Source organism: Mustelus asterias, unplaced genomic scaffold (assembly GCF_964213995.1).
Source record: "Mustelus asterias unplaced genomic scaffold, sMusAst1.hap1.1 HAP1_SCAFFOLD_95, whole genome shotgun sequence".
In the NCBI taxonomy this organism is placed as follows: Eukaryota; Metazoa; Chordata; class Chondrichthyes; order Carcharhiniformes; family Triakidae; genus Mustelus; species Mustelus asterias.
Window position 1 is genome coordinate 267934 of NW_027590143.1, and position 22588 is coordinate 290521.

A 22588-nucleotide genomic window follows, 5' to 3' on the forward strand; every position below is an offset into this window, starting at 1 on the left:
TCTCAGTTCAAGGACAATTAGGAATGGGCAATAAATGCTGCGCCAGCCAGCGACACCCACATCCCATGAATAAGTAAAAGTAGACATTGTCTGTGGGGAGAGAATAGAGCCAATATTTCATGTCTAGATGACCCTTCATCAGAGGGGTCTGACCCCTCTTCTATTTTTGTAAATATTGACATTGTTTATTTTATTAGTCTGAGGATTTACTTTACCAAATAATAGAAACTTCATTCTACTCAGAGTCAGTGACAACTTATTTTTGACAAACCAGCACTAACAATTTCAATAAGCTCTTGAAGGTCCCACCCACAGCAAAAATATTGGCATCATCTGCAAATAAAACAAATTGTAATAATGTTGATATATTTCAAATGTCCTTAATATATAAAATAAACAATTTAGGGCCCAAAACAGATCCCTGTGAGACTCCACACACAATATTCACACAATCTGATTCACAATCATCTATTGTTACAAATTGTTGAGATTTTCCAAATAACTTCTGAGACAATTATTCACCACTCCCTGAATCGCATATGTTTCCAGTGTTTTAAGTAATATTCCATGGTCAATTGTATTAAATGCTGTGTAAGATCAATAAAAACCTCTATTGTAAATGTCTTTTTATCCACAGGATTCGTCATTTCCTCCACAAATTCCATCAGTAATAATGAGATCGACTGACTTGATCTGACTATTACACAGTGAGTTACATTGAGCAATGGAATTATCAGATCATTTAGCAAATTACTTCCCTTTTCTCTGAAAAACAAGGAAAGTGAAGACACGCTCCTGGAATTAGTAAAATCACATTTGTCATCAGTTTTAAACCAGGGAATAACTTTGTCTATTTTCATTTTACAGGGAAATAGTCCAGTTTGAAAAGACCGGTTGCAAATATAAGTCAATGATTTTACTCCACAATCAATAACCTGCTTAATGATTGACATCTCAGTATTGTTTGAATTTGTAGATTTTTTATTCTTATGATATTTAACAATATCAATGACCTCCTTTCCATCAACACTCCTAAAACGTGAGATGGGATGAAGAGGTGGATCACTTTTTCTTGGAATTTTTAATATCCTTGTCCATGAACTTTGTTTTAAGGAAAGCCACATTTGTAATCCCTGCTGAAATATCTGAAATATCAGAACCATAACAGGGCAAGGTAAGACAGACACTCACTTTGATCTTTACATCAACACATCTGAGAGTTAAGAATGTGTGACATGATTTTGGGACACCGGAGTGAGTGTGCAGATGTGATTTGTTACATGTGAAAAATAACAAGCCTAAATTCATGGTGAGATGGAGTGAAGAGCGGGTCCCAAACACACACAGCTACTTGAGACACAGCAGGAGATGAAATGGTTAATGTGGCCAGGGGATTGAGACAACATTGTGACATCATCAAGGCACTGACACACACTCCAGAGAGAAACTGAGTTCAAAACAATCAGGGTCCAATTAAACACAATACACATGCTCACAAAGTGAGTGAAATTGAAATAAAATGGATAAAATAATGGATTGGGACAATAAAGGTCTTGAGAGAAACAATGCTGAATAAGAACTGTCCACAAGTTGGATAGGGGTAAAGAGAGAGCTGGAGAATCTTTTACATCCATGCTTGATCTGTTGCTTGAAGCATCTGTCCTCATGTACTAGGAACCTAGAACTCACGATGCTCCTTCAGGAGAAGGAAAGATTGAGTAGATGTTACACCATTCAGGCCCAGAACAGAACTGCAAAACAACAGAGTGAAATTGAGTGAGGGGTCAGAGAGAGAGAGATCTCCTTCTCCTCAAGAGAAACTTCTGAAGGAGAGCATCTATCTTCACTTGGAGAGGCAAAGCTTGATCAGGGATAGTCAGCATGGCTTTGTCAGAGGGAGGTCATGCCAAACAAATTTGATTGAATTTTTTAAGGAGGTGACTAGGTGTGTGGATGAGGGTAGTGCAGTCAATGTAGTTTATATGGATTTCACCAAAGCTTTTGACAAGGTCTCACATGGGAGACGTGTAAAGAAGATAAATTCACATGGGATACAGGGTAATTTGATAAAGTGGATTCAAAATTGACTCAGTTGTAGGAGGCAGAGAGTGAAGCTACTTTAATGATTGGAAGCTAGTGTCCAGTGGTGTACCACAGGGAGCTGTGTTGGGCCCCCTATTATTCGTCATTATTATAAATGACATTGATAACCAAGTGGGGGGTAGGATTAGTAAGTTTGCGGATGACACAAAGAACCAACAGGTAGTTAACAGTGAGGCAGAATGTGTTGGTCTACGAGAAGATACGAGACAGAATGGTCAAATGGACAGATAAGTGGCAGATGAAATTTAACTCTGAAAAGTGTGAGGTGATACACTTTGGAAGTAATTTGACAAGAAAGTACTCAATGAATGATGGAACACTCGGAAGTTCTGTGGAAAAAAGGGATCTTGACGTGTTTGTCCATAGATCTCGAGAGACGCAAGGACATGTTAGTAGGGTGGTGAAAAAGGTATATGGAACACTTTTTCTGAATTCTAAACGACACCTGGGTGTCAAGATAACCTTGTTTTCACTGCTTGGCATGGCAATGCTGACTCCCTTTACCGGGGATGGAGTGTGGGATGGCAATTGTTTGAGAGTTTGACGTGGCTTGAATGGATACAGATGGTTCAAAGACATATTTTATAATTGGTCTGTTCAAATGTTAGCTCGGCAATGACTGAGTTAAATCAATCTCCATAGTCTTTGTGATGTGAAAAAGTATAAGAAGGGATTCCCCGAGCACAGAGATTTGTCGAGGTTTTACATATTGCATTGACTGGTGCCATGGCATCTGGGGCAGAGCAGTGTGTCATTGACACAAGAAGCAAGACAGGCAGAAAGGTTCCTGAAGCTCAGATGGAAACTTGAAACTTGTGGCTCCAAACAAACACTTCAACATTTGTCAGTCAGATACATGTTATTTAGACTGGGGTTTTATTATTAAACTTTGTGACTGCAGATAAAGGGAGGGGGCTTTAAATGGGTAAACGCTGAGAAAATTGCAGAGCAGTGGGATTAATCGGATAACTGGCATAAGCACGATGGATCAAATGACCTCCTGCTTTTGGCACAGTGGTTAGCACTGCTGCCTCACACTGCCAGTTCAATTCTGGCCTTTGGTGACTGTGTGGAGTTTGTATGTTATGCTCCTGTCTGCATTGGTTTCCTCTGGGACCAGTTAGACCCCAACTCATGAGTCCATTTCTGATCACCACACTTTAGGAAGGAAGTGAGGGCCCTTGAGAAGGTGCAGAGGAGATTTACCAGAATTATACAAGGGATGAGGGGTTTTAACAACAATGATAGGCTGGAGAAACTGGGGTTGTTCTCCTTGGAGCAAAGTAGATTGAGGGGAGATTTGATGAAGGTGTACACATTTATAACAGATTTTAGAAGATAGATAAAGAAAAGCTGTTCTCATCAGCTTCGGACACAGTTTTAAGATTTTGAGCAAGATCTACAGAGGAGGTTGGAGGAAAAAACATTTACACAGTGAGTGGTAATGACCTGGAACTCAATATCCAGGTCCTGTTGAATAGTGACTCAGTCAGATTTTGATGTGAGATCTAGTTTGAGTTACTGCCTGCAACTTCTTTTCCAATACACTACAAAATAAATTTACAAAATCCATCACAGTCATGTCCAGGTCTGAAATTTGGAAGAGACAAACATTTCTCTTGGTTTGATAGATTCGATAGAGGTGTAGAAATTTATGACAGGTTTAGATCAGACAGAGAAAGAAAAGCTGTTGCCATTGGCTGGTTGTTCAAGGATGAGGTGGCACAGATTTAAGGTTTGGCGAAGAGATGCAGAGGGGATGTAAGGAAGAACATTTTATCACAGACCCTGATAATGAACTGAAACTCGCTGAATATGAGGGGGTGGAAGCAGAGACTGAACGATACCAAAAGGAAATTGGATGGATGCTTGAGGGGAATAAATCTGCAGATTATGGCACTAGAACAGGGCAATGGGACGGAATGTTTTTTCTACAGAGTTGGCCTGGACTCAATAGGCCAAATGGCCTGTCCCTATTACTGTGTGATCTAAAGAGAATAATTTCAGCTACTCCAGCCTCTCCAACTAACTGAAGTCCCTCATTCCTGGTTTCCTTCCCGTAAATCCCCTCTGCACCCTCTCTCAGAACTTCACATCTTTCCTAAAGTGTAGGGCCCATAGATAGGGTTCCGTTCCAGAGGGATAGAATTTAAAAGCAGGAAGATTATGTTCAACTTGTTTAAAACCAGGGTTACACAACACTGGGAACTCTGCCAAATTAGTGATCTCCATTTAGGACATGGATGCACTGGGTACAGATTCAATGGAACTGAGACAAACATATTTAGTTTGGATCTAGCTGTAGTGGTAAGAAAAGCATTATTTACTATCCAGGATAAAATTAACGAATTTGTCAGTTTTTGTGAATCATTTCAGTGGAAATGTGCTCTCCCAGGCTCAAAGAGCATCAGCCCACTGGAAGCAAAGTTGTGAGATCGGCCAGTCCAGCAGAAAGAAACCCCCCGACTCTCCCACTTCACCAACTGTCAGAATGAACATGGTTCAGTCCTGGATGTGATTAACAGCAGCAATAACAACAGAATCCAACTTATGAACTCGCTGGTGCATTAGCAGGCTAGATGACTGGGTGAATCGCTTCCCACACACAGAGCAGGCGAATGGCCTCTCCCCGGTGTGAACTCGCTGGTGTGTTATTAGCTGGGATAACTGAGTGAATCCCTTCCCACACTCAGTGCATGTGAACGGCCTTTCTCCAGAGTGAACTCGTTGGTGTGTCAGCAAGTTGGATGACTGAGTGAATCCCTTCCCACACACAGAGCAGGGGAATGGCCTCTCCCCAGTGTGAACTCGCTGGTGTATCAGCAAGTTGTAGGAATTAATGAATCCCTTCCCACAAGCAGGGCAGGTTAATGGCCTCTCGCCAGTATGAATCCGCTGGTGTCTCAGCAGGTTATAGGAATTAGTGAATCCTTTCCCACAGTCAGAACAGGTGAACGGCCTCTCCCCCGTGTGAATTCGCTGGTGCGTAAGCAGGTTGGATGAATCACTGAATCCTTTCCCACAGTCAGAGCAGGTGAACGGTCTCTCCCCAGAGTGAATTCGCTGGTGTGTCTGCAGGTTGGACAACCGAGTGAATCCCTTCCCACACTGAGAGCAGGTGAATGGCCTCTCCCCAGTGTGAACTCGCTGGTGTGCCCGAAGGTTGGCTGATTGACTGAATCCCTCCCCACACTCAGAGCAGGTGAATGGCCTCTCCCCAGTGTGAACATGCTGGTGTGCCAATAAGGCCGATGAATCACAGAATCGCTTTCCACACACAAAGCAGATGAACGGCCTTTCCCCAGTGTGAACTCGCTGATGTGTCAGGAGGGCCGATGAGTGAGTGAATCCCTTCCCACATTTGGAGCAGGTGAATGGGCGCTCCCCAGTGTGGCTGCGTCGATGTTTCTCGAGTGCAGACGGGGATTGGAATCTCTTCCCACAGTCCCCACATTTCCATGGTTTTTCCATGGCGCTGGTGTCCTTGTGTCTCTCCAGGTTGGATGGTCAGTTGAAGCCTCGTCCACACACAGAACACCTGTACAGTCTCTGCACGCTGTGAACGGTCTAATGTGTTTGTGGAGCTGTATAGCGAGTTAAAGCTTTCTCCAGTCAGTGCACCGGAACACTCTCACTTGGGTGTGTGTACATCTCGGTGCTTTTCCAATCACATTGAAGTTTGAAGCAGACAGAACAACCAATATTTCTGCTTTTAGATTCAATGTCCGACGATATTCAGGTCAAGTGAATTGCAGATTCTGTCAGATCTTGAGTTGAGGCAAATCCTCGCCTTCTAATATTCTGGAGAAGGAGTTTACAAAGATCATTAGTATCAGTAAAGGATAGACATTCAGAACAGACAATTCGAGTTTCCATGGAACATTCTTTCCTCTCTCATTCCCCAAAATCTGTAAATCTCCATTCCACACACACTCCCTCCATTCTCACTTTGCTGTACCTAATATACACGCTCCCAGATCCATGCTCATTGTTTGCTGTCCTGGAGTCAGAGATCATAAGAAATGGGAGTAAAAAGGAGGCCATTTACTCCATCAAACTTGCTCTGCAATTCAGTGAGACCATGGCTGACCTGATCTGGCTTTAACTGCACTTTCCTGCCAGTTACCCATTCCTCTTGACTTCCCTGTTGGTCAAAAATCTGTCCAACTCAGCCTTGAATACATTCAATGACCCAGCCTTCGCTGCTCTCTGTGGAACAGAATTCCAAAGACTAACAACCCTCTGAGAGAAGAAACTCCTCCTCATCTCCATCTATTTAAACTGTTGTAGATTTCCTCATTAGAGAAAACATCCACCTCGCAGCTCCTACCAAACCCCCTCAAAATCCTATTTGTTTCAATAATGTCACTACTTTTTCTTTTAAACTCCACTGAGTTAAGGTTCAACATGCTCTGCATTTCCTCATAAGACAACCCTTCATCCCAGGAATCAGCCTCGTGAACTTTATATGAACTGCTTCCAATGCTTGTATATCATTCTGAAGGAAGAAGCCCAAAACTGTACAGAATACGCAAGGTGTGGTCTTAACAATTCCTTGTACAGCTGTAGCAAGACTTCCTGGAAAGTTGCTTTTGCCTGGAGTGAACCAGACCCCGAGTCGGGATATATGGATCTTCTAGTCAGCATAAGTGAGCCACATTGTGAGTCTAATTAATAATCTTAAATTGGGCCTGGTCCACAACACCTCTTGACTGATCAGTGATGACACTGTTTGATCTCATTCAATAAGATCATGGCTGATCTGATATAATCCCCAACTCCACTTTTCCACCTTGCCCCATTAACCGTGATTCCCTCACTGAGAAACAATACACAAGCTCTTTGTGTCGACAAGGCTTGAACAGATTGTTTAACCGAGAGAGACACAAGGACACCAGCACCATGGAAAAGACTCATTTATGTCAGCTCTTGTTTCCTATCTGCTCACCAGTTTTCTATCCATCTCAAGACATTACCAGCAATTATAAGGGATAGGATTTATAGTTATTTGGAGAGTAATGAATTGATAGGTGATAGTCAGCATGGTTTTGTGGCAGGTAGGTCGTGCCTTACTAACCTTATTGAGTTTTTTGAGAAAGTGACCAAGGAGGTGGATGGGGGCAAGGCAGTGGACGTGGTATATATGGATTTTAGTAAGGCGTTTGATAAGGTTCACCATGGTAGGCTTCTGCAGAAAATGCAGATGTATGGGATTGGGGGTGATCTAGGAAATTGGATCAGGAATTGGCTAGCGGATAGGAAACAGAGGGTGGTGGTTGATAGTAAATATTCATCATGGAGTGCGGTTACAAGTGGTGTACCTCAGGGATCTGTTTTGGGGCCACTGCTGTTTGTAATATTTATTAATGATCTGGATGAGGGTATAGTTGGGTGGATTAGCAAATTTGCTGATGACACCAAAGTCGGTGGTGTGGTAGACAGTGAGGAAGGGTGTCGTAGTTTGCAGGAAGACTTAGACAGGTTGCAAAGTTGGGCCGAGAGGTGGCGGATGGAGTTTAATGCGGAGAAGTGTGAGGTAATTCACTTTGGTAGGAATAACAGATGTGTTGAGTATAGGGCTAACGGGAGGACTTTGAATAGTGTGGAGGAGCAGAGGGATCTAGGTGTATGTGTGCATAGATCCCTGAAAGTTGGGAATCAAGTAGATAAGGTTGTTAAGAAGGCATATGGTGTCTTGGCGTTTATTGGTAGGGGGATTGAATTTAGGAGTCGTAGCGTTATGTTGCAACTGTACACAACTCTGGTGCGGCCGCACTTGGAGTACTGTGTGCAGTTCTGGTCCCCACATTACAGGAAGGATGTGGAGGCTTTGGAGAGGGTGCAGAGGAGGTTTACCAGGATGTTGCCTGGTATGGAGGGGAGATCCTATGAGGAGAGGCTGAGGGATTTGGGATTGTTTTCGCTGGAAAGGCGGCGGCTAAGAGGGGATCTTATTGAAACATATAAGATGATTAGAGGTTTAGATAGGGTGGATAGTGATAGCCTTTTTCCTCTGATGGAGAAATCCAGCACGAGGGGGCATGGCTTTAAATTGAGGGGGGGTAGTTATAGAACCGATGTCAGGGGTAGGTTCTTTACCCAGAGGGTGGTGAGGGATTGGAATGCCCTGCCAGCATCAGTAGTAAATGCACCTAGTTTGGGGGCGTTTAAGAGATCCGTAGATAGGTTCATGGACGAAAAGAAATTGGTTTAAGTTGGAGGGTCACAGTTTTTTTTTTTTTAACTGGTCGGTGCAACATCGTGGGCCGAAGGGCCTGTTCTGCGCTGTAATGTTCTATGTTCTATGTTCTATAAAAAAAAAAATCCCATGTGCTTTAACTTTACAAAATAGTCTGTTATGTGAGACCTTGTCGAAAGCCTTCTGAAAGTCTAAATAAACCACATCCACTGGTTCTCCTTGGTCAACTCTACTACTTACATCCTTACAAAATTCCAATAGATTTGTCGAGCATGATTTCCCTTTTGTAAATCCATGCTGTCTTTATCTGATTATACCACTGCCTTCCAAATGCCGAGTTGTGAAATCCTTGATAATAGACACCTGCAACTTCCCCAGTACCGATGTTAGGCTCACTGGTCTCTCGTTCCCTGTTTTCTCTCTCCCTCCCTTTTTGAATAGTGGGCTTACATTAGCTACCCTCCAATCTGCAGGAACTATTCCAGTGTCCAAAGAATTTTGGAAAATAACCACCAATGGATTTACTATTTCCAGGGTCACTTCCTTAAGTACTCTGGGATGAAGGTTATCTGGACCTGGAGATTTATCCACCTTCAATCCCATCAATTTCCCCAAAACCATTTCTCGACTGATGCTGATTTCCTTCAGCCCCTGACTAAAACATGTTTCTCTCAGCACATCTGGTCCATTATTCAGGTCTTCCTTTGTGAAGACTGAAGCAAAGTACAAATTTAATTCGTCGGCCATTTCTTTATTCCCCGTTATGAATTCTCCCATTTCTAACATTCGTTTTTGTCAATCTTTTTCTCTTTATCGACAGAAACTTTTACAGTCAGTTTTTATGTTCCTTGCTAGCTTACTTCATACTCCATTTTTCCCTTTTTAATCAATCCCTTGGTCCCCCTTTGCTGAATTTTAAACTGCTCCCAATCCTCGGGCCTATTGCTTTTTCTTGCCGATTTGAATGCTTCTTCCTTGAATCTGATACTATCTCTAATTTCCCTTGTAAGCCATGGCTTGGCCACAATTCCCTTACCACTCTTGCGCCAAACAGGAATAAACAACTTCTGGAGTATGTACATGGCCCATGGATTCCTCAAGGCTGCAAACATTGGCTGCAGCCTGGGAGTGGATGTTTAAAACCTGTTGCTCAGTTTGCTGTTAAATCCGGTCACTAGGACCCAGTTGGGAGCAGAAAACGCTGAAGCCCCACCCACTCACTGTTGCGTCACCAAGACACCGGCGCATGCGCTCCGCTCCCTGCTGAATCAAGATGGCGGCTGTTAACCTGAGCCTCGTCCCGGGAAAAAGACCTGAAGCTGCAAACACGGGACCTGCGGATTACTATTAGAGGTTTGAGACCTTCAGCAGATATTTAGAAACCCTCTCCGTCCATCTGCCGGTTCCAATCCTTCCTCCATGTATCCGCATCCTTACCGGTTGCTGATGAGACAGAGGAATGTCGCTCCCCATTGCCGTCATCCACGCTACGCATGCGCCACACACTGCCTGACTGCGCATACACAACGCTCCCGTGCTGTGGATAGGGGACATTCTCCACCGCGAGGAATGGTGGGTAAAGCGCACGCCATCGAAACTCCTCATTTGTGAACAGTGAGCTTTTTTTGCTGCGATGTGAAAATTAGGGATAGAGGTGCAGTCAATAAAATTAGGAATCAAATTATACTGTAATCTAAGTACTCAAGGCATTCATTATCCACCAGAAAGTAGGGGAATGGAAATTCTCAACCGAAGTATCTGAAATTGATACATAATGAGGGGGAAATCGATCCTTATCTTTAATGAACATCAACACACAAAAATGGAACTTAATGACTTTTAAACAGCTCGCCCTCTTGACATAGAAGTGTCATAATGGGAAATGTGTGTGATGGATAGAGCTGTTTCTGGGGCACAGGGGATTGTGGGATCCACGGCCCCATTAAACAGCAGCTATTGGTATGTGTTTTATTAGAGAAGCGTCGGTGACTGCAAACATTAACTCTGTTTCTGTCTCCATAGATGCTGTCTAACCTGATGAGTATTTCCAACATTTTCTCTTTTCATTTCAGATTTCCAGCAGCTGCAGAGTTTGGTTTTGTTTATTTGAAGGCATTGCTCATGGAACTGAATCTAGAACCAAACGGACCATTTAAAGCTGTGTTTCAAGTAAGGAAAAAGTAGTTCTGTTGGGGATTTTCATTAAATTTACATTTAGAAAATTTTCAAATTAATAATTGGAACATGGACATTACTAGAATTACCAGCAATTGGCTAAACCTCCTTTGACAGCAGCTTCCAAAACTACAAACCTCTTCTCCAACATGGATAAGGGCATTTTGTCCGTGGAAACCCCACTACCTGCATTTACTCTTCAAAATCACACACTATTCTGACTTGGTAGTATACTGCTTTCACAATCACTCGGCCAAAATCCTAAAACTTATTTCTGAGCAACAATAGTACAGTGGCACAGGGTGGCACAGTGGTCAACACTGCTGTTTCACAGCACCAGGGACCCGGGTTCAATTCCAGCTTTGGGTGACTGTGTGGAGTTTGCAAGTTCTCCTTGTGACTGCATGAGTTTCCTTTAGGTGCTCCGGTTTCCTCCCACACCCCAAAGGTGTGCAGGTTAGGCGGATTGGCCAGGCTAAATTGCCCCTTAAATGCAGGAGGTTACAGGTTACCTCAGGATTACAAGTTGTTTTGAGATTGAAAGCGACATTTGGAGGTGATAGTTTTCCTGCATCCTTTGAGTTGGTGAAGGTTGTGGTTTGGCAGGTTCTGTCAAAGTTCTTGTCCAGTTGTAGATGTATAAAGTCCTTACCGTTCATTCCCTCCCTGTTTCATCTCTAACTTTCTCCTCCCATTAAGGTTGAATTCTTGTGTAGATCTGGACTGGGTGGCAGGTTTCCTGAATTGAAGGACATTTGCAAACCATTTGAGTTTTTAATCACAATCCAGCAGCTTTCGTGGTCACTTTTTCCTTGTGCCGGCTCCACAAATTACCGGATTCATTCAGCTCAATTTCACAACCTACCTTTGTGTTTATCACTGTTTTTTTCTCCTTTTTGAATTAATTTTACAGCATATTAGAAGAGGATGATTTGTAGGTGGGAAACTCAGATCAAACATCACATCAGGATCTGACAGACACCCAATTCATCAGGGCCTGAACATCATCGACTTCTGAACATGGAATCAAAAAGCACCGTTCACAATGGGGAGAAGGTGTTTACATGTTCTGTGTGTGGACGAGGTTTCAGTCGCTCATCAAACCTGTCAAAACACAAGTGTTGTCCCACTGGGGAGAAACCGTGGAAATGTGGAGACTGTGGGAAGGGATTTGATTACCCATCTGAGTTACATATTCACCACCGCAGTCACACTGGGGAGAGGCCATTCACTTGCTCTGTGTGTCAGAAAGGATTCACTAAATCATCCCACCTTCTAAGACACCGGCGTGTTCACACTGGGGAGAGACCATTCACCTGCTCCGTCTGTGGGAAAGACTTCACAAACCCATCCCACCTCCTGTCACACCATCGAATCCACAGTGAGGAGAGACCTTTCCAATGTTCTGACTGTGAGAAAAACTATAAAAGGAAAAATGATCTGTTGAATCATAAACGCACTCACACTGGGGAGAGACTGTTCCCCTGCTCCGTGTGTGGGAAGGGATTTACCTGTTCATTCGACCTACTGACACACCAACTTGTTCATACTGATAAGAGACTGTTTAAATGTCCTGACTGTGAGAAGTACTTTAAAAGCCAGATGGATCTGCTGATGCACCAACTCACTCACACCAGGGAGAGGCCCTTCACCTGCTTTTTCTGTAGGAAAGGCTTCACTTGGATGTCCAACCTACTTAATCACCAAAGGAGTCACACTGGGGAGAGGCCGTTCACCTGCTCAGTGTGTGGGAAGGGATTCACTCAGTCGTCCACCCTGCTGACACACCAGCGGGTTCACACCGGGGAGAGGCCATTTCCTTGCTCAGTGTGTGGAAAGAGATTCAGTCGTTCATCCACACAGCTGAGGCACCAGCGAGTTCACAAGTAACGGAAGGGATTGGATTTAGAATCTGCTGTTAATCACATCCAGGACTGAACCATGTTCATTCTGACAGTTGGAGTTTGTTGCTGCTGATATTAATAAGCATGAAAGCTGGTGTGTGCAGTGATGTTGTTTGTAAATGTTGATTAAATCAGCTTTGATTCAAACACAGTGTTTTGGATTTCTCCAATAATAAGAGGAGAATGATTGATCTCCTGTTTTTGACAGTGCCATTATTTGGGCCTTTTCTTGCTCAAGATTATTTCTGTTCTCTGATTCATCTTCTCCCAGATTAAACTCTGAACTTTCATCAATCCTATCAATCTATTGAAGACATTGGGTGCTTGGTGAACCCACCTGATGTTGGTATCAATTGCCTTTTGGAAGATTTCCCAGTTTTCTGAAATTCCATCGTGGTTCTGGTGTTGATGTAATGATGGGAGTTTCAGTTCCAATGCTGATGATGTGGGGTCTGTGCTGACAGAAACACAGAATCCTCACAGCGCAGAAGGACATCATTCAGCCCATTGAGTCTGTCCTGGGTCTCTGAAAGGGCATTATACCCAGTGCTACTTCCCTGCCTTATTCCCGTAACATTGCACATTCTTTCTTTTCGGATAGCAATCTAATTTTCTTTTCAATACCTCGATAGAACCTGCCTCCACAACCTTCTCAGTGAATTTGTTCCAGACTCCAACCAACCTCTGAGTGAAACATTTTTACTCACATCACTCTTACTCCTTGGCTAAATCCTTTGAATCTGTGCCCTAGTTCTTGGTGCTCTCTTGAGTGGGAGCAGTTTCTGACTATTTACTCTGTCCATACTCATTGCTCAAACCTAATTGCCCTTGAACTGAATGGCTTGCTGGACCATTTAAAGACCCACATCGCTGTGGATCTGGAGTCACACATGGAACATACCGGGTAAGGGTGGCAGATTTCCTTCCCTAAAGGACAAGAGTTTTTTATGACAATCGGCATTGGTTTCATTAAAAGTTTATTTCTGGATTTTTTTGTTATTGAATTCAAATTCCACCATCTGCTATGGTGGGATTTGAACCCAGGTCCCCAGAACATGACTTTGGGTTTCTGGATTACTTGTTCAATATTACTTCGCCACTGGGTGCCCCTAAACTCATAAGAAATCTTATACCAGAAGCTTTGACCTGGATATCGAGCTCAGAGATTAATATTTAACACGGTTTTTGCTTCTTCTCTCAGACAGGAGAAGAAGAAAAGAAACCACAAGCTTGTTCTGTTTGCGTGTTCTACTTTTGGGTGTGACAAATTGAACTGTAATAGAAAACATAGAAAACTACAGCACAAAACAGGCCCTTCGGCCCACAAGTTGTGCCGAACATATCCCTACCTTTTAGGCCTACCCATAGCCCTCCATCCTATTAAGTCCCATCTACTCATCCAGGAGTCTCTTAAAAGACCCTATTGAGTTTGCCTCCACCACCACTGACGGTAGCCGATTACACTCACCCACCACCCTCTGTATGAAAAACTTCCCCCTAACATTTCCCCTGTGCCTACACCCCAGCACCTTAAACCTGTGTCCTGTCGTAGCAGCCATTTCCACCCTGGGAAAAAGCCTCTGAGAGTCCACCCGATCTATGCCTCTCAACATCTTATATACCTCTATTAGGTCTCCTCTCATCCTACGTCTCTCCAAGGAGAAAAGACCGAGCTCCCTCAGGCTATCCTCATAAGGCATGCCACTCAATCCAGGCAACATCCTTGTAAATCTCCTCTGCACCCTTTCAATCTTTTCCACATCCTTCCTGTAATGAGGCGACCAGAACTGAGCACAGTACTCCAAGTGGGGTCTGATGAGGGTCTTATATAGCTGCATCATTATCCCCGGACTGCTAAACTCAATCCCTCGATTGATAAAGGCCAGCACACCATACGCCTTCTTAACCACCTCCTCCACATGCGGGGCCGATTTTAGAGTCCCATGGACCCGGACCCCAAGATCCTTCTGATCCTCTACAGTACTAAGAGTCTTTCCCTTTATATTGTACTCCTTCATCCCATTTGACCTGCCAAAATGGACCACTACGCATTTATCTGGGTTGAAGCCCATCTGCCACTTCTCCGCCCAGTCTTGCATCCTATCTATGTCCCTCTGTAACGTCTGACATCCCTCCAGACTATCCACAACCCCACCAACCTTCGTGTCGTCAGCAAACTTACCAACCCATCCCTCCACTTCCTCATCCAAGTCATTTATGAAAATGACAAACAGCAAGGGTCCCAGAACTGATCCCTGCGGCACACCACTGGTGACCGACCTCCATTTAGAAAAAAACCCATCTATACCCACTCTCTGCCTCCTTTGGGCAAGCCATTTCTGGATCCACAGGGCAGCAGCCCCTTGGATCCCGTGCCCTCTCACTTTTTCTAGAAGCCTTGCATGGGGGACCTTATCGAACGCCTTGCTGAAATCCATATAAACTGCATCTACCGCTTTCCTTTCATCAATGTGTTTCACTTTACACACATCTGGAGTTCCTGTGAACGACCCATTGTAGAACGATATTGCAGAAGAAATCTGTTATTTTCTGGCTCAATTAACCCTTTTGGAATCTCCACCACACGTACTGCATGTGAGAGCCTTTGAAATGTTCTGATCTTTGCAATTGTCATCGTTGATTTTGATGGCTTCCCTGGCATGCAAAAGCTCCACACCACCCGCTCCCCCATGGACACAAATCTCCCAATTGCTAAAGAAATTGACAGAGTTTGGGAAGATTGCAGTGCCAAACTCGTCAGACTCTTTTGACAAATAGAACTTTTGTTGGGGAAGATTGCACCCTTTATGTTTTCAAGAAAGTGACGCTCGTGTGCCTTTAAGAAATGTATTTTTTTAGAACATGTTCTCCGCAGTTTGTAAGCAGCTTTATTTTATTGTGACATTGGCTGCTTGCTTAGATGTCCTTTTATTGCTACTTAAATTTGGTGTCTCGTTGTAAGTGGTCCTTGAGTTTGATGTCATGGTGTAAGTGGTCTCTGGATTTGGTGTCTGGGTTTAAGTGGTTGGATTTACTACTATTTACTGTGTATCACAGTGGAAACATTCTGTCCATATCTACCTGTCCATCCCATTTGAAGACCTGTATCCGAAGAATCATAGAATTCCCTACAGTGTAGAAGGAGGCCATTCAGCCCAACGAGTCTGCACTGACTCTGCAAAAGAACATCTTTCCTAGGCCCAGCGCCAGCAACTGCACGCGTTTACCCCGCTAATCCTCTAACCTGCACATCTTTTGACTGTGGGACGAAAACAGAGCACCTGGAGAAAACCCCTAAAGTCACAGGTGGAATGTGCAAACTCCACACTGACAGTGAGGCAGCAGTGCTAACCACTGTGCCACCCTGTAGAGATGAGCCTTTCTTTAGTTTGAGATTGCCGTGTGTAAATCCTCCCCTTCTAACCCCCCGTCAAAGGAGTTTTCGAAATCCATCCAGGATAGAAATTCACAACATTCTCTCCTCCTGCTCCAGCTTTGTCACCAGGATAATTCCCCTTGTGTCAACTCAGTCGCTTCTCATTTGGGATTTGCAGTTTACACAACAGGTATCTGGAGAATCTCTATCCACCACCAAATCCATTGCTCCCGCCATCCCACCTTTTACCCATCGTGGATCCGAGAGAGAAATGTCTGTTCATAGTCATGGCTGACACTGTGGATGCTCCAAACACAGGGCAGAACCAGGCCTGCCCACTGCTCTCCTGTGCTGTGGAAAGGGGATACTCTCAACCATGGGGAATGCTGGGTTAAAAACACCACCACTGATGGTCCCAATTAAATGGTGACAGAACCCAGAGGAAGATACAGGTTCAGAGCTCAGACAATGAGGAACTTTAGAAGCAGTATTTTTCTGGTGGGCTGTTGGAGATAGTAGAGGTAATTCATTGGATGTTCTCAATCTTAAAGAAGCTCTATGAGCTGCTTACACTTGTTATTAGAAGTGAGGATGGAGGAAAGAGGGAATGGGCAGAGCATCTCAAAAGCTCCTAACATATTGGAGATATCAAAAAGATTGACACTCAGCTTAACATACAGCTGATTTATTTAACTTTTAACCAGAAGATTAAAAACATACAACTGGCCTGGAGTTTATCATCAGCAGTAGAAACAGACCCAAAGAATGCGATTCAGTACTGGTTGTGATTAAAAGTAAAATACAATCAATGTAGTTATTTCTGAAATCACTGGATCTCAGCGGATGGGACGAATGAGTGACTCTCTTCCCACATTCAGAGGGAGTGAACATTCTCTCCTCAGTGTCAATGCACTGGTGTACAGTGGGAAGAGGTTACCTGAACTCAGACCAAAATGACAACACTTGGATTGTCTCTAGTCAGTGTGGACTCGTTGATGGGACAGCAGTTCCCTGGAACTTTTGTTGCACTTTCCGCAGTTCAGTCTCATCAGTGTGGATCTGCTGGTGCGTTAGCAGGTGGGATGAATTAATGAATCCCTTTCCAGACTCAGAGCAGGTGAATGGTCTCTTCCCAGTGTGAATCCACTGGTGTGTCGGCAGAGTGGACATCTGAGCAAATCCCTTCCCACACTCTCTGCAGGTGAACGGCCTCTCCCCAGTGTGAATCCACTGGTGTACAGTGAGGTCGGATGATTGTGTGAACCCAGTCCCACAATGAGAGCACCTGAATGGTCTCATGTCAGTGTGAAACATGCTGATGGCGCTTCAGTTCCCAGAACTTTTGTAGCCTTTCCCACAGTCCATGCATTTAAAAGGTCTCTCCGCAGTGTGAACTCGTTGGTGTCTCAACAGATGTGATGAATGAGTGAATCCCTTCCCACATTCAGTGCAAGTGAATGGCCTCTCCCCAGTGTGAACGAGCTGGTGTCTCAGCAGGTTGGTTGAATTTGCGATGCTCTTCCCACACTCGGTGCAGCTAAATGGCCTCTCCCCAGTGTGAACGCACTGATGAGTTTGCAGTATAACTGAGTAACTGAATCCCTTCCCAGAGTCCTCACATTTCCACAGTTTCTCCATGCTGTGGGTGTCCTGTGTCTCTCCAGGTTCCACAGTCAGCTGAAGCCTCATCTACACAGAACACACGTACGGTTTCTCCCCACAGTGAATGGTACTTTCTCCTTCCATGTTTACAACACAATGATTTCAGGTTTGGATAAATTGAGTGACTCCATCAGATTCTGATGTGATGTTTAGTTTGAGTTTTCCAACAGCAAATCCTTCCTTCCAATTGCCCTGTGAAATTATTTCAAAACCGAGAAAAGGGAATGAGAGACAAGCCGCAAAAGCAGGCTGTGAAATCGAGCTGAACAAATTTGGTCATTTGTGGGGCAGACACTAGAAAAATGTGACCATGAAAACTGACATTGTTGTGAAAAACTCAACTGGTTCACTGGTCGGGGAACCTACCACCTTTTCTGGACTGACACCAGGCTCTTCTCTATGGGAGGGGAGGGAGAGGGTGAGAAGTGGAGCAGCATGGGGTGACGGGAGGGAATTTTATTTACTTACAAATAAACGAACCTCCACCACCGAGGAGGACCAGGGTAGTAGGTGTATGTGAACATCATCCCTCCAAAATTCCCTTCAAGTCACACATCACCCTGACTTATCTGGCATCTTATTCTGGATGCACAGAAATTCCCTCCATTTAGCATCATAGAGTTTTACAGCATAGAAAGAGGCCCTTTGGCCCATCATGTCTGTGCCGGCCAGCAAGCACCTATCTATTCTAATCCCATTTCCAGTAATTGGTTCATAGCCTTGAATACTATGGTGTTTCACCTGCTCATCTAAATGCTTCTTAAATATTGTGAGGATTCTTGCCTCTACCACCCTTTCAGACAGAGAGTTCCAGATTCCCACCACCCTCTGAGTGAAAGGTTATTCCTCCACTTCACTCTAAACCTCCTGCCCCTTAACTTAAATCTATCTCCCTGGTTATTGACCCCTCTACAAAGGGGAAAAGTTCCTTTCAATTTACCTGATTTATATTCCTCATAATCTTGTACACCTCAGTCAGGTCACCCCTCAGCCTTCTCTGCTCTAAGGAAAACAACCTCAGCCTAACCAGCCACTCTTCATAGTTGAAATGGTCCAGCCCAGGCAACATCCTGGTGAATCTCCTGTGCACCCTTTCTGATGCAATCACATCCTTCCTATAGTGTTCCAAACAGAACAGCACACAGGACTCGAGTTATGAGTAACAAGCTCCAACATCATGTAGAGGATCAGAAGGACCTTGGGGTCCGGGTCCATAGGACTCCAGCAATAACAGCGGAATCCAACCCTTGCTGTTGCCTGTGAACTTGCTGGTGTTTTAGCAGGTTGTTTGACTGAGCGAATCCCTTCCCACACATGGAGCAGTTGAACGGCCTTTCCCCAGTGTGAACTCGCTGGTGTATCAGCAGATTCTGTTTACTTTTAAATCTCTTTTCACAGTCAGAACATTCAAATGGTCTCTGATCAGTGTGAACACTTTGGTGTGTCAGGAGGTGGGATGACTGAGTGAATCTCTTCCCACACACGGAGCAGATGAATGGCCTCTCCCCAGTGAGAGTGCGTTGGTGAATCAATAAATCCTTTCTGCTTTTAAAGCTCTTCCCACACTCACAACATTTAAACGGTCTCTGATCAGAGTGAACCTGGTGGTGAGTCCGGAGGTTTGATAAAGCATTAAATCCCTTCCCACATTGAAGACAAGTAAATGGCCTCTCACCAGTATGGACATGCTGGTGTGTGTACAGGCTGAATGACCGAGTGAAGCCTTTCCCACACACAGGACAGGTGAACGGTCTCTCCCCAGTGTGAATACGTCGATGAGTTTCCAATTCAGACGGGTAATTAAATCCCGTCCCACAGTCTCCACATTTCCATGGTTTCTCCATGGTTAACGACAGGTTATTGGGTGTAGGTGGGGTGAGATTTGAAGTCACTATCAGATCAGCCATGATGTTATTAAATGGCAGAGCAGGCTCGTGGGGCCGAATGGCCTGTTGCTGTTCCTTGTCCTCTTTTTAGGTCAAACCAAACCAAGTAAACAAACTCAGATTAAATCAGGACAAAGTAAAAGGGGCAGCTCCCCACATATGGTAATCAGTTGAAGCCTGATCCACAAACACAACACGAGTAAGGTGTCTCCTGATGTAAATGTGCAGTTTCTTTTCATGCTGTGTGACTGGTTAAAGCTCTGTTCCAGAAAACTGCGGAAAATCGCTTAGATGCGGTGCTTTTCCAGTCACACTGATATTTGAATCATTTCCCAAAGACAAAACAGACAACATTTCTCCTTCCACATTCATAGGCTGATGATGATCAGCTCCTGATGAATCAAGTGACTCTGACCAATCTTGACATGATATTCAGTTTGAATTTCCAATCTGCAAATATTCTGCGAAAGGAGTTTAAATTGAATTACTTCAAACTTATCAGACACAAACAGTCCATTTGGTCCAACTAACCTGCTGTTGTTTATACTCGACACACGTCTCCTCCTGTCCCATCATGGGCGGCACAATGGTTAGCACTGCTGCCTCACATACCAGGGACCTGGGATTGATTCCAGCCTTAGGTGACTGTCTGTGTGGAGTTTGCACATTCTCCCCGTGTCTGTGTGGATTTCCTTTGGGTGCTCCGGTTTGCCCCCTCAGTCCAAGTATGTGCAGGTTAGGATGATTGTCCATGCTAAATTGTCCCTTACTGTCAGGGGGACTACCAGGGTAAATAAGTGGGGTTATGAGTATAGGGTCAGGGTGGGATTATGGTTGGTGCAGACTCAATGGGCCAAATGGCCTCCTTCTACATTGTAGGAATGCTATAAATTCTATCTACCACATCTCAGTCTTTCAGCTGATCTTTCTATTCCTTTTTCTCTGATGCGTTTGTCATGAATTTCTTCAGCCAGAGGGTGGTGAATCTGTGGAATTCAGTGCCATAGAAGACTGTGATGGCAAGGTCATTGAGTACATTTAAAAGAGATAGAAATCATAGAATCATAGAAACCCTACAGTGCAGAAGGAGGCCATTCGGCCCATTGAGTCTGCACCGACCACAATCCCACCCAGGCCCTACCCCCACATATTTACCCACTAATCCCACTAACCTACGCATCTCAGGACTCTAAGGGGCAATTTTTTTTTTAACCTGGCCAATCAACCTAACCCGCACATCTTTGGACTGTGGGAGGAAACCGGAGCACCTGGAGGAAACCCACGCAGACACGAGGAGAATGTGCAAACTCCACACAGACAGTGACCCGAGCCGGGAATCGAACCCAGGACCCTGGAGCTGTGAAGCAGCAGTGCTAACCACTGTGCTACCGTGCCGCCCCAAAGGTTCTTGATTGGTAAAGGGATCAAAGGTTACAAAGGGCAGGAGAATGGATAAACTTATCAGTCATGATTGAATAGCAGAGCAAACACAATGGGCCAAATAGCTTAATTGTGCTCCTATATTTTATGGTCTCATGTTTTCCTTCTGACAACAGCTCAATAATTTCCTGAACTGCTTCCTGTATTAATGAATTTCACATTCTCAACCTGTGAGTAAAAAAATTTGTCCTCATCTTCATCTTGGATTGATTAGTAACGATCATGTATTAATCACTCTTTGCTTATTGATGGTCGCTAGTTTTGAACTCTCTCAAATGGAAGTATTTTCTCCACATCTCCCCTGTCCAAGCACCTGATAATTTTAAAAGACTATCGGGTCACTGTGTAATCCCTTATTTTCTAAAGAAAAATGGTCCAACCCCTTCAATCTCTGCTTACAAAACCCATTGCTGTCAATGCACGATAGAAATCGCAGTGACATTTGTCTTGGTTTGAGTTTCCTGTGTGTAAATCCTCATCTGTAAAAGCAGTTTCAAAAATCCATCACTGTCAGTCCAGGATAAAAATTCTGAACAGACAATTCTCGTTTCTCTGGAACATTTTTTTTTCTTGTTCCCTCAAATCTGTAAATCCCCGTCCCACACACTCTCCCTCCTCCCTGAGCTGAAATCCAAACGCATCTCACCATCTGCACCATTTCTTTCCTCCACTCCCAGTTTTCTCCCTCCCTCTCCTCTGTCTGGGTTCAGTTCTCCAGCTCCTGTCTGCAGACTGACAATAAAACCAATGGGTCTTATTGGGGGTGTTGGGTCTCCAGCGGGTGTTTGTGAATCCTCCCCGCCCACCTCCCAGGGTTTCCTTCCTTCCCAGAGATCAGAGTCCTCATTGATTTGAGGCCAAAGTGTAACCTCTTATTTATTGTCCCCCTCCCCCATCCTCTGATGTGAACCATCCTCCAGTGGCTGAGCCAGGATGGGGCCGTTAACCTGGGCCTGTTCCCGGGAGGGAGGGAGGGAGGGAGAAGCCCCGCAGCTGCAAACCAGGGAGCTGACAATGATTCTGAAGGGTTTGCTCCAGCTCACAAAGCCCGGGGACTGATTGACGGCAGCTCGGACCAATAGGAAGAGGGGGCGGGGCTGGAGGACGGAGCGGGAGCGGCTGGTCCTCCAATCAGTTATTGAGAGGCGGGGCTGGGGTGTAAATGAAGCATGCGCAGTGTGATTAATGGCGGTGGAGACGAATCTTGCTCAGCTCCACAATTAGTAAAGGTGGGAATGGCGAGGCAGAGGGAGCGATGGATCAGGCGGGCGGTTTGCGAGATTTCGTAAAGACGTTACATAAACCGCGAATCTTTGAAAAAGAACCTACCGGTAATTGGGGATGGTCCCCGGCCCTTTGCACAGAGCAGGGCCGTAACTTTCTCTCAGTTACAGACCCGGGTTAACCGCCGCCATCTTTTTCGGGCGGTCCCAGCAAGACGCATGCGCAGCTGTCATCTTTCGCGAGGGCACTCGCAATAGGGCGCATGCGCAGATGCCATTTTTATTGGGGTCAATAATTTCGAAATTCTCCAGTGACAGAACGTGGACAACTTGTCCATCAAACTGCTTCACTCTTTCACTTCCAATTTCTCACTGATGCAGCACAACGCACAACAACTGTGCCACCCCCTCAACCATGGTTATATAACATCATGGTTCTGAACAACCTGGCTATTTATTAGTGTCACAAGTAGGCTTACATTAACACTGCAATGAAGTTAATGTGAGAATCCCCTAGTTGCCACATTTCGGCGCCTGTACGGATACGCTGAGGGAGAATTCAGCATGGCCAATGCACCTAACCAACACGTCTTTCAGATTGTGGGAGGAAACTGGAGCAC

The 22588-nt window shown here is 44.6% G+C and overlaps 2 protein-coding genes across 3 annotated transcripts in view; one reads left to right on the plus strand and one right to left on the minus strand.

Annotated features, from left to right (window-relative positions):
• LOC144484200 (uncharacterized) overlaps positions 1-22588 on the plus strand; it is a 138428-nt gene that overhangs the window by 87714 nt on the left and 28126 nt on the right. Inside the window, exons 10-13 of the mRNA XM_078202735.1 lie at positions 6533-6639; positions 10375-10471; positions 10561-10643; positions 11686-11858. Coding sequence (XP_078058861.1) covers positions 6533-6639; positions 10375-10471; positions 10561-10643; positions 11686-11858 — 460 coding nt within the window. The remainder of the gene's footprint in view (positions 1-6532; positions 6640-10374; positions 10472-10560; positions 10644-11685; positions 11859-22588) is intronic.
• On the minus strand, positions 16429-22171 carry LOC144484211 (uncharacterized). Of its 2 annotated transcripts, none has more exons than XM_078202754.1 (2): positions 22075-22171; positions 16429-17611 (listed from the first exon to the last, which is right to left on the minus strand). In XM_078202754.1, exon 2 carries the CDS (start codon positions 17069-17071, stop codon positions 16736-16738), a length of 336 nt encoding a protein of 111 aa, XP_078058880.1. In that variant the 5' UTR covers positions 17072-17611; positions 22075-22171; the 3' UTR covers positions 16429-16735. The 2 variants fall into 2 exon arrangements, 1 of the variants encoding a protein (XP_078058880.1); XR_013496064.1 differs by lacking the exon at positions 16429-17611 and adding an exon at positions 19621-19766 and having other exon boundaries at positions 22075-22169.